General features: G+C 34.8%; 1 protein-coding gene across 5 annotated transcripts in view; it reads left to right on the forward strand.

Moving 5' to 3' along the window:
* Positions 1–12,836, forward strand: part of AP3B1 (adaptor related protein complex 3 subunit beta 1) — a 356,383-nt gene that overhangs the window by 256,675 nt on the left and 86,872 nt on the right. For all 5 annotated transcript variants that reach the window (XM_044266584.1, XM_044266594.1, XM_044266568.1 and 2 more), the window contains one exon: positions 8,608–8,683. In XM_044266584.1, coding sequence (XP_044122519.1) covers positions 8,608–8,683 — 76 coding nt within the window. The remainder of the gene's footprint in view (positions 1–8,607; positions 8,684–12,836) is intronic.

Below are 12,836 nucleotides of genomic sequence, written 5' to 3' on the forward strand. Positions count from 1 at the left end.
TCTGAGTAGCCAAGGATAAAAATAAATTCATCGAAGTAGATAATTGCCATCCCCCATCCAGAGATTTATTATTATAGAATAAGCATATTTTTTGTAAAAAAAGAATAGCATATTTAAAAATTGGCTAGTTTTTGTCTTACCTTATTGCAAATATTCTTGTATATAGTGATTCCTATTTTTGATACCTATTTTAAACAGGAATTTATATTTAAAACTTTATCTGTTTATGTATATAATCTAAGATTTCTATTTTACAAAATTCACATAAAGTCTTAGTGATTTTTATGTTTATTACTCTGACCTCCTATACAAATTTATCACATAGTGAGTTTGATGTTCTCTCATTTGCTACTTACATTAAATAATTTATATCAAATTATTCATTTCCTACTTTTATATTTTAAAATTTAAGATGTTATTTAAAATAAAAGAGATTTAGAAATTGACAATAAGTACAATCCAGAATAAGAAATCAGTGTTTTAGAAATGAGTAAGCAAGAAATCAATGAATGTCAAGTGGGTAAAATTAAAGTGCATTATTCTTAAGAAGTTTTACAGAAGTTGTAAAATTGTAGACTTTAGTGCCTGCTTAGTATTAGAAGCAAGATTTGAGAACCCCATTAAAAAGCCACAGAAGTATCCTAGGTTAGCAATTCAGTTTGTTTCTTTGTCAGACACTTTCAATGATCGGTGTCTCTTAATTGAAAATATTTTCCTATAGGACATCAGTATAAAATTTTAAAGTATTGTGGTAAGCTAAGACTCTTGAAAAATTTGGATTTTAGTCACATTGTTGATACTTTTATGTCCATGTATTTTGTGTTTGTGGTTTATTTTCTCCATATTATAATGACTTTTCTTATCTATAATAGATAGGATTGTTCGTTTTGATTTATCACTTGGAATATTCCCTGCTATGGAGCCACCGTAACTATTTTTTACTATTCCTTTCTGAGTGATTTGGACTAAACCGTGCAATTATAAGTATACCAGTTTTCTAATAATGGGCAACTCTGTAACTGTAGAAGTCCTCCTTAGAACAAGTATTGTGGCTTCTGCTCTAGATTATGAGTAATGAAGGCAGATGGTGCCTGCTTTACCTTAATTTAGCATGTCAGTATGTTAGTGCTGAAAATTCATATGCCTTAAAATCTGCAGCGAAACGAAATCTATACTTTTACTGTTTCTCTTCTTTTTCTTTCACTTGGATAGTGTGTTTTGGGGATATTGAGCATGAAAATAAGGCTTCAGAGGTACTTTGAATATATAGCTTTGAAAACAGTTTATTTTATGGTGTCCTATGGGATAGGTATAGTGTTCTACTTTTTGGAAGATAATATCTTTATGCTTCAGTTTCCTCATCTATAAAGTAGAAATGCTAATACTTATTCTACTGCTTTCAAGTGCTATTATAAAAATCAAATATGAAAGATCAATATAAAGCACTATATAACTATAGAACAGCAAGTGTTAACATTTTTTAACTTGAATGTTAATTCCCTGGGAGACCACCAGTAGTAGAGTGATAGAACACCAGTGCAGTAAGGAACTGAAATTCTTTTTCAACTCTTAATATCTCCTGTGGTTTTCTGACTCTTTTTATACCACTCAAGTTATAAGTTCATATCCAGGTGTGACTCCTTTCTGCAGAGGACTGAGCTGCCATCTACTATGGGTGTCTCCTGCCTCTCTCTGCTCTCTAATACACAATCTCTGTTTATCCTCCTTTTCCTTTGAATGTAGCTCTAAGTAAGCCATCCCACTTAGCCAAAAAAAGCCTCACTTACTTTGGGACTTGTTGATAATCATCTGCCTCCTTTGCACCTTCAGTCTCTTTCTTCATTAATTAATTTCCTCCTCTGCCAACCATGGCACTCAAGTGCTTTGCCAGCATTTGGGGGGTGGGGAGCAGGGAGGGGGAAATACACAGAAATAGAGAGTGTGTGAGAGTGAGAGTTTAGAAAAATATTCTAGATAGTCTTTGTCCACAATCTCTTAACCCAGTTATTTCTTAGTCCCTTTAAAGTTGGTTTCCACTCTTACCACTTCCTACAGATACTGCTCTCTGAAAAGTCAGCCATGATACTTCCCCAAATCCAGTGAGCTTCTTTTGGTTATTATTCTTCTTGATCTTATGTAACTATTCCCGTACTACTTGAAACTCTTTGCATCCCTTTTCTTCTGACTTCTTTGACCTTTTAGTCCTTTTATTGCTTCATTTTTTAACCCCTCTGACATCAAGTGTCAGCATGGCCCCCAAGTTAGTGCTTGATACACAACATTTTTTTTTTTAAAGATTTTTTTAATTTATTTGACAGAGAGAGGTGACAAGTAGGCAGAGAGGCAGGCAGAGAGAGAGGAGGAAGCAGGCTCCCTGCTGAGCAGAGAGCCCGATGCGGGACTCGATCCCAGGACCCTGAGATCATGACCTGAGCCGAAGGCAGCGGCTCAACCCACTGAGCCACCCAGGCGCCCCTTGATATACAACATTTTATCAAAAACATTAATTGATGTGAATCAATTTATTTTTAGTCTTTTTTCCTATTGTGAGACTCATTCACTCCTGTGGCTTTAGCTAAAATATTATGTGAAATACTTTGGTAAAGACATCTCTAAATCCCTATAATGCCTCCAACTTTTCTTCCTGAATTTAAACCAAAATCTTAGACCTCTTAGGAGCTTTTGGTTTCTTAAGTCTGATATAGCCAGAAGAAGAGTTCTTCTGCCATTTGGTGCTAGCATTCTTTTCTCTTCTCCTGGATCTCCCCAGAATTATCTTTGGCCCTTTCTTTATCCTGCATGTTTACGAAGTTGCCAAGTCTTAGAGATTCTCTAAGAGTCTCTCATATCTGTTTCTTTTTTTCTTACTACCAGCATACTAGATTACCTCTCCATTACCTCAATTCTTAGACCATTGCTGTTGGTCATCCTCAGATTCCCAACCCCAGTCCTTGCCAGATTAATGTTAAGGTTACCCATAATGTTATGCCCCATTATCATCTTAGTTCAATAAAAAATCTGTAGGCTAGCATGCCCAAACCTACCTTTTTGGTCTCGATTCCCTTTGTGGTCCCTGTGTTCTAATCCCAGTGGACTGTATATTTGTAGTTATCTTAACATGCTATATGCTTTCCCACTGGAGCGACTGGAGTCTATCTGGTCTCTCCTATTTGAGAATGCATGGAATAAAAAATGTTACTGATGAGAAGGTATTACCCATGTGAATGGTGTAAAGACAATCAAAAGAGGGAGAACCTCTGTTGAATTGTGTTCTTGAGGTGTGTGTCATTCAACACCATGCCCCAGCATAACCATAAAACATGAAACTATATACAGTCATACATTCTGGCATTATGTTTGTTTGTGTTATTGATTAGAAGATGTCCTCATTTTAGATCAGATATTGTCAGTAATGACCAAAGAAAGATTATCTTGTTCAGTGACTTTTTTTAGTTGGGCAGACATATTTTATTAGTAGGTGTTCTTTTCTGAAATATATTTGATAGAAAAAATACTTTAAGTCTAACCCTTCTTATGAAATAGTTCTTTTGCCCCCACATAATACCTATAACAAAATTACTTTTAATAGTTCCATATTTTAAGTGCTTTCCCATAGTTTACACAATGTAAAGAGAAATATTTTATTTAACATAGAAGAGTGAAAAGGAAAATCAGTAATGTAGACCACATGGTATCAGGAAAAGATTCACATTTATATCACTTTATCCTATTTTTTACTGATATAATTAAGTTATATTCTACTTGTAGTTAAAATTTTGTGTAGAACAGATGGTCACAATTTTATTTAAAATAATGTTTTTTAAAAAGTTACCAGACTTTGAGTTGTTTTAATTGAATCTAGGCTCTGATATTTTTAAAACTAGACAGTGTATTAGTGTGTTCCTACATATAATAGTTATTCCCACTATCACCTTGTTAGTCTATTCTTCATGCCTTAACTGTGGTATAATAGTTCTGATTTTATCTTCAGTGTCTATGCACAGCTGCCAAAGATTTAAATAACCTTTTTTTTAAATGATAGAAATTTTAAACATAGTTTAAAATTTATTGTACATAACTTCTATGCATTTTCTTTGTAAATATTAGCAGCATTTTGAATATGTGAAGTGTGTGTAAAGCCCAATTTGTCAGTGGGAATAAACATATAACATACTTGCACTTAACATTTCATATTAAGAGCATTTCCTATTTGAGTCAAAATTAGGATTAATATATGTATACTAGATGTGCAGAAAAACAGTACTACATATATATATACACAGCAGTGTTTGAGATGCTGTCAGTAGACTTTATCACAGGTTACATGGATTTCATATAACTTCACTAGTTCCTTTTGGGGAGGGATTAAATCTCTTAAACGTTCTATAGACCAGTTACTGTTACTGTGACTAGTGTCTGTCCAGCCCTTAGTAAATGTTAAGACATGCCTAGTAAAAGATCTGTCACGTGAAAGATTTGGGGGGTAAGATAAAATTGGCATATGTTATGAAATAGGTAATTGATAAGAGTGAAAGAAACTATTTTCTGATTGGTGTTCTGCCATGTTTGAGAAACAGAAAACAAGTTTTACTTGTGTTTTTACAAGTATTTATGTATTTTGCAATTATATAACTTCTGTGCATATTGTAGAGTCTTGGTTTTTTACTCTGACAGTTCAAAACCTTGCCTCTTTCAATTTCTGTCGTTCCCAATTTAGCTTATATTTTAAGTTCTCCAGAACAGAAATATCATTTCACTTCAGTTTAGATCTTTAAAATCAAAGTGAATGTCATTAAGAAGCTTTCTTATTGAAGTAGAAGTAATATTATAGGGAAGTAATATTATAGGGAAGATATTTTTAACAGTTTAGACTACTTTTGACTTACAAAGAAGTCTCAATTTATTGGCAAATACTTTGTTTTAGGGACGCCTGGGTGGCTCAGTTGGTTGAGCGGCTGCCCTCGGCTCAGGTCATGATCCCAGGGTCCTGGGATCGAGTCCCACATCGGGCTCCTTGCTCGGCAGGGAGCCTGCTTCTTCCTCTGCCTCTGCCTGCCTGTCTGCCTGTGCTCCCTTGCTCTCTCTCTCTCTGTCTCTGACAAATAAATAAAATCTTTAAAAAAAAAAAAAACATACTTTGTTTTAAAGCCCAATGTAAGTGTGAGCCTCAGATTTTTAAAATCAGGTTTGTTAGATGACTTGAAGGCAAGAGAGTCATTAAATTGTCCTTGGTTGATAATTCTAATTAAAAATATTTCATGCAAATATCTTGCCCTGAGAGGCTAGAAATTAGCCTTGAATTTTTGTTGATTTCAAAGTACAATATGAGTTTGACCAACTTTACATATCACTTATCCTGCTTTATCATTTTAAATTTCAATCTTCCTTACAATGGTTTCCTCTTTAGAAGCGTATTAGGTGCTTATTTTTTCATATCTTTTATTCTACTTGCTTTTTTTTTAATCAGCATGAAATGAACGTGCATAGTACATTTAAAAAATCTTTACAGATATATTAGTACATATTTTTATTTGTATTATTTGGAGCTTAATAAATATTTCCAGGATCTTTTATTTAGTACTTGAAATGTAATATATTAAGTAGAAATCAGTTTCTTAACCCTGTGACTTTGTATTTTATTTTGAAAATGTTGATGTGTTGAGGTGTATAATCGAATACCATAGAAACAAAATGGAGATTTGAGGGTGATGAATTGATAACTAGGTATTTTTGTAGTGAGATTTTAAGATCAGTTACTGTTGTCCTTATAAAAGTCTAATACAGTCACTCAGCTGTTAAAAACCTAATCCTTTATTTAAAAAAATATACAAAAACAAATTGTCTATCTTTCTGCCTGATCTCTTCTCAAGTACTAACACAATGGAAACAGTGGGTGATCTGTCAGTGTGTTTGGTTTGTCAATGATGGTTTTGTATAAATATTGGGAGGGTAAGAAATAAAATTCACACAGTAAAATATGATTTCATCTGCCTTTTCTCTGCAGCTCCATGGCTCATGCTGCGGTGTGAAATTCTCATTTTACACACTTTGCAGGCGGAGCACATGAATTATGCATTGAGCAAGAAAAATCTCCTGCCTCAAGTCCTATATGCATTTACCCAGGTTCTGTCTCTATTACCAAGATGAATTGCAAATGGAGAAATGTTTGATGGAATAGGGCTCTTAACTTCTTTGTTTAGAATTCAGATTTTTATTTTTATAGTAGATCCTTTTAAGTATGAAAATGTTTTGAACTTACTATGGATTTTTTAAAATGAAAAATGAAATATAATATAAGAGAAGAATGCCAAACACATCACGAAGCTTTTTATAGCCTTGATTTGGAATGCAAGGCTTTTTCAATTCAGTAGAAATGACCGTTATCTATTGCTAATGTTGTATTTCAGTCACTGGTTATTTGCTCTTCTCAGAAAGTCAATGAAATTCTGTCCTTTTGAGAGCCTTTTTTTCCTTCTGTTTTAGAATTCTAATAAGAGATTATGTCAATTTCACATGCAGCTCTGTCCTGTGTTGTATATGACCTGATGTGTATTTAATAGATATTGTTACACACTCTTAGCTGTGAAGTAGAAAATAAGGTATAGACTTGTTTCCAGCTTTAACTTTATCTTGATTTGATAGGTTTCTAATTTTTCAGGTAGGAAGGTTACAGTTCCATAAAAACAGTCATGCACCATCGTAGCTTATAGGAAGCTATACCCATTGTGCTCAGCATAGTATTTTGATAAGTCACATGGTGTTAAGCTCTTTTTGTAATGTTCTTTCTTCACAGGAATGATATTCTAGTTGAGATGGCATTTTCATTCTCAACCTGTTTCTCTTTATTGCTACTTTTAAATTCCAGCTCAAAACTAACATTCCTTCTATTTTTTTTCCCAACCCTAGAAATTGTTTTTCATTTTAGGTATGGAAAGAGGAGCAAATATTATTTCATTTTTAAATAATGAGTGAAAATTAAATTTTTAGATAATTTGAAGTTTTCAGAGGCAGAAATTATTATTCTCATGAAGAAAATCAGTATTACTATTTTGTTACTCTTAGTATTTAGTTATTCTATGATACTTGCAAATAATTTGTTTTGAGTTTTGGCATAAGGGAAAAAACTAGCAGAACTTAAGGTCATTTTAAAATGTTACCTAACAGGTAATTTGATGTATTACTCTTATTCATGTATTTGCACTGTCATATGAGCTCTAACGTTCTGTTGACTTTAAATGATAGTAAGGTACCTTTTGCTTTAGTTAGACCTTTCTATGGTTAGAGGCATATTTCAGAAATACTTGTAAAAATATGTAGGGATAAGCTGTAAACTCTTTTATTAGATTATAAGTTACCTGAAGGCAGGAACTATGCCTTGGCTGTATTACTTCTTTGCTTAGCACAGAATCTGATACATGCTATGCATGTCTATTGGATGAATGAATGATTGAATAAATGAACAAAAACATTTTAGCAAAAAGTGAAGTTTGGGCCTTTAATTTGAGAAGATTTGATTCAAAAAGTATAGATTATAAAGATAAGTGACTTTGATCCAAATACATCTGTTTAGTGTCCTAATCTGTGTCCATTTTGTTCATAATACTACTCATTACTGTACTTAATTTGTCCTTTAAAAGAAGAAAAGTATGTTATATACATATATTTTTTTCTTTATGTATATATGTCACATCTTTTCTGAATCTCTGACCAAACTGAATAGATAGTGATAGAGTAAACCCTAAGTATGTGCAGATATGTTTTGAAATACTTAATCTCCTCAATGGAAAACAGTAAAGAAAGAAAATGAATACTTTTCATCCCTTAACAGCAAGAGCCTGAAAATGTCATTTGTAGATTTTAATGAATGCCTTTGCCTAAAAAAAGTCTGATGGAACCCACTGTTGAAAGATAAAGTACCTAATACAGTGCCTGTCACAAACTACATCTCAGAAAGGCTAATCTGTCACAAGCCTCTTGACGATTTCAGAGCTAAACTAATATTATTTGAGCATTTCTTTTTCTTTTTCCTTTTTTTAATTTTTTTTTTATTTGAGGGAGAGAAAGATAGAGCAGGAGTCATTGGGGGTGGAGTGGGGAGGTAGAAGCAGACTCCCCACTGAGCAGGGAGCCCACCATGGAACTCCATCCCAGGACTCCAGGATCACAACCTGAGCTGAAGGCAGACACTCAATTGACTGAGCACCCAGGTGCCCTGAGCAATTCTTTTTCTTAAACCACTTGTTTAAAAATTATTTTCAAGGCATTTGTAGGCTTTTTCTACCAAAGAGCCATTTTAAGTTTTTATATTAGGAAAAATTGTCAGATCACAAAATAACTATTTGCCTTTAAATTTTCTACTGATGGACCTTTACAATCTTTAAACAAAATATTTTAAGATAACAGTTTGCATGGTGAAGAAAAAATACTGTATGCTATAGCTAAAATAAAAATTTTGACTAAAAAATACAGTCCATCTAACCATACAGAAAGCTTAATTTGATTTTTTTTTCCCTTGGAGTAAAAAGGTTTGTTTTGAAACATTTAAGAACTACTTCATTGATTTTTTTTAATAGAATGTGCAATAAATTAAATATTTCTTATTTATAGGAGAAAGAAAAAAATAAAACAAAGCAAGATAGAAATCCTCTTACCAAAGATGTTTCACTTCTAGATCTAGATGATTGTAAGTATTGAAATTTAAATTTTTTCTTCTCTTTTTAGTAGTAATTTTTTGTTTGTGTGTTTTTCGGAAACGAGGCACACACTTACAGGGGAGGGGAATGGCAGGGAGGAACTGAGGGCAAGACAGAATCTTAGGCAGACTCCTTAAGCAGACTCCTTACCCAGGCAGAGCCCAACATGGGGTTAAATCTCCCAACCCTGAGATCATGACCTGAGCCGAAATCAAGAGTTGGACACTTAACCGACTGAACCACCCAGGTACCCCAATAGTAGTATTTTTTATTTTTATGGTACCTTTTATTTACATGTCTCAAAATATGTCTGTTTCTATTATGAAAAGTTTATAGATGAAAAAGACAAAGTTTTAGAAATTAGGTCTGTTAGTATTTTTTCTATTATCTAGTCAAGTTAGCAGTTTTTTATCAAATGAATAAAGATAACTGGTCAAATAAAAGTACTCAAAATTCATTTTAAGATCTTTTGCTTTAATAATTTATACTTGTTTAGTAAATAATTATCCGTATCTCACAACTTCTACATTGTTAATTGTTGATTATAGAGATTGAAACATCTAACTTAGGAAGTGGGGAATTAGGAAAGTAATTGGAAATATAAAGGACACTATGTTCTACTTGCCACACTTTTGGTAGGAACAGAAATGGATGCAAAGCTTTTGAATGCCAGTGTAGCTATAGTTATCAATATTTTAACTACAAAAAGTCTTTCTCTTAGCAGATCTACTTATAAGAATTTAGAATCCTATACATACACTTACCCAAGTGTGCAAAAGGTATATTCATCATCTCCTCTTAAATACTTTTGCATTGTGAAAAAGTTAATGGAACTAACTTTATTGGGAGTAGATTTTGCACAGAAAAAATAACAAGTAAAATGCCATAAATATTAAGTAAGCCACTGTCATTTTGCAGTTTAATTTTTCCATACTAGAGGTAAGTTATGGTTCTAGATTGTCTCAATATGTCATAAGTAAAACTGTTCTATTTATATTATTTACCTGACCTGTCTTCAGTTGTCATGGCAAATTCTTTTTTTTTTTTAAATTTTTTTATTTTTTATAAACATATATTTTTTACCCAGGGGTACAGGTCTGTGAATCACCAGGTTTACACACTTCACAGCACTCACCAAAGCACATACCTCCCCAGTGTCCATAACCCCACCCCCCTTCCCCCAACCCCCCTCCCCCCCAACAACCCTCAGTTTGTTTTGTGAGATTAAGAGTCACTTATGGTTTGTCTCCCTCCCAATCCCATCTTGTTTCATCTATTCTTCTCCTACCCCCTTAAGCCCCCATGTTGCATCACCACTTCCTCATATCAGGGAGATCATATGATAGTTGTCTTTCTCTGCTTGACTTATTTTGCTAAGCATGATACCCTCTAGTTCCATCCACGTTGTCACAAATGGCAAGATTTCATTTCTTTTGATGGCTGCATAGTATTCCATTGTGTATATATACCACATCTTCTTTATCCATTCATCTGTTGATGGACATCTAGGTTCTTTCCATAGTTTGGCTCTTGTGGACATTGCTGCTATAAACATTCAGGTGCACGTGCCCCTTTGGATCACTATGTTTGTATCTTTAGGGTAAACACCCAGTAGTGCAATTGCTGGGTCATAGGGCAGTTCTATTTTCAACATTTTGAGGAACCTCCATGCTGTTTTCCAGAGTGGTTGCACCAGCTTGCATTCCCACCAACAGTGTAGGAGGGTTCCCCTTTCTCCACATCCTCGCCAGCCTCTGTCATTTCCTGACTTGTTGATTTTCGCCATTCTGACTGGTGTGAGGTGATATCTCATTGTGGTTTTGAATTGTATTTCCCTGATGCCGAGTGATATGGAACATTTTTTCATGTGTCTGTTAGCCATCTGGATGTCTTCTTTGCAGAAATGTCTGTTCATGTCCTCTGCCCATTTCTTTTTTTTTTTTTTAAGTTTTTTTTAAATTATTATTTATTTATTTGACAGAGTTCACAAGCAGGCAGAGAGACAGGCAGAGGGAGAGAGGAGAAAGCAGGCTCCCCGCTGAGCAGAGAACCCGATGCGGGGCTTGATCCCAGGACCCTGAGACCATGACCTGAGCTGAAGGCAGAGGCTTAACCCACTGAGCCACCCAGGCGCCCCTCTTCTGCCCATTTCATGATTGGATTATTTGTTCTTTGGGTGTTGAGTTTGCTAAGTTCTTTATAGATTTTGGACACTAGTCCTTTATCTGATATGTCGTTTGCAAATATCTTTTCCCATTCTGTCAGTTGTCTTTTGGTTTTGTTAACTGTTTCCTTTGCTGTGCAAAAGGTTTTGATCTTGATAAAATCCCAATAGTTCATTTTTGCCTGTGCTTCCCTTGCCTTTGGCGATGTTCCTAGGAAGATGTTGCTGCTGCTGAGGTCAAAGAGGTTGCTGCCTGTGTCTCCTCAAGGATTTTGATGGATTCCTTTCTCACATTGAGGTTCTTCATCCATTTTGAGTCTATTTTTGTGTTTGGTGTAAGGAAATGTTCCAATTTCATTTTTCTGCATGTGGCTGTCCAATTTTCCCAACACCATTTATTGAAGAGGCTGTCTTTTTTCCATTGGACATTCTTTCCTGCTTTGTCGAAGATTAGTTGACCATAGAGTTGAGGGTCTATTTCAGGGCTTTCTATTCTGTTCCATTATCTATGTGTCTGTTTTTGTGCCAGTACCATTCTGTCTTGATGATGACAGCTTTGTAATAGAGCTTGAAGTCCAGAATTATGATGCCACCAACTTTGGCTTTCTTTTTCAATATTCCTTTGGCTATTCGAGGTCTTTTCTGGTTCCATATAAATTTTAAAATTATTTGTTCCATTTCTTTGAAAAAGATGGATGGTACTTTGATAAGAATTGCATTAAATGTGTAGATTGCTTTAGGTAGCATAGACATTTTCACAATATTTATTCTTCCAATCCAGGAGCATGGAACATTTTTCCATTTCTTTGTGTCTTCCTCAGTGTCTTTCATGAGTAATTTATAGTTTTCTGAGTATAGATTCTTAGCCTCTTTGGTTAGGTTTATTTCTATTTATGGTTTTGGGTGCAATTGTAAATGGGATTGACTCCTTAATTTCTCTTCTGTCTTGTTGTTGGTGTAGAGAAATGCAACTGAGGGACGCCTGGGTGGCTCAGTTGGTTGGACGACTGCCTTCGGCTCAGGGCGTGATCCTGGAGTCCCGGGATCGAGTCCCACATCAGGCTCCCAGCTCCATGGGGAGTCTGCTTCGCTCTCTGACCTTCTCCTCGCTCATGCTCTCTCTCACTGTCTCTCTCTCTCAAATAAATAAATAAAATCTTTAAAAAAAAAAAAAAAAAGAGAAATGCAACTGATTTCTGTGCATTGATTTCATATCCTGACACTTTACTGAATTCCTGTACAATTTCTAGCAGTTTTGGAGTAGAGTCTTTTGGGTTTTCCACATATAGTATCATATCATCTGCGAAGAGTGATAGCTTGACTTTTTCTTTGCCAATTTGGATGCCTTTAATTTCCTTTTGTTGTCTGATTGCTGAGGCTAGGACTTCTAGTACTATGTTGAATAGCAGTGGTGATAATGGACATCCCTGCCGTGTTCCTGACCTTAGCGGAAAAGCTTTCAGTTTTTCTCCATTGAGAATGATATTTGCAGTGGGTTTTTCATAGATGGCTTTGATGATATTGAGGTATGCACCCTCTATCCCTACACTTTGAAGGGTTTTGATCAGGAAGGATGCTGTACTTTGCCAAATGCTTTTTCAGCATCTATTGAGAGTATCATATAGTTCTTGTTCTTTCTTTTATTGATGTGTTGTATCACATTGACTGATTTGCGGATGTTGAACCAACCTTGCAGCCCTGAAATAAATCCCACTTGGTCATGGTGAATAATCCTTTTAATGTACTGTTGAATCCTATTGGCTAGTATTTTGGTGAGAATTTTCGCATCTGTGTTCATCAAGGATATTGGTCTATAGCTCTCTTTTTTGATGGGATCCTTGTCTGGTTTTGGGATCAAGGTGATAAAATGAGTTTGGAAGTTTTCCTTCCATTTCTGTTTTTTGGAACAGATTCAGGAGAATAGGAATTAGTTCTTCTTTAAGTGTTTGGTAGAATTCCCCGGGAAGCCGTCTGGCCCT

The sequence above is a fragment of the Neovison vison genome, chromosome 1, assembly GCF_020171115.1.
Source record: "Neovison vison isolate M4711 chromosome 1, ASM_NN_V1, whole genome shotgun sequence".
NCBI classification, from domain to species: Eukaryota; Metazoa; Chordata; class Mammalia; order Carnivora; family Mustelidae; genus Neogale; species Neogale vison.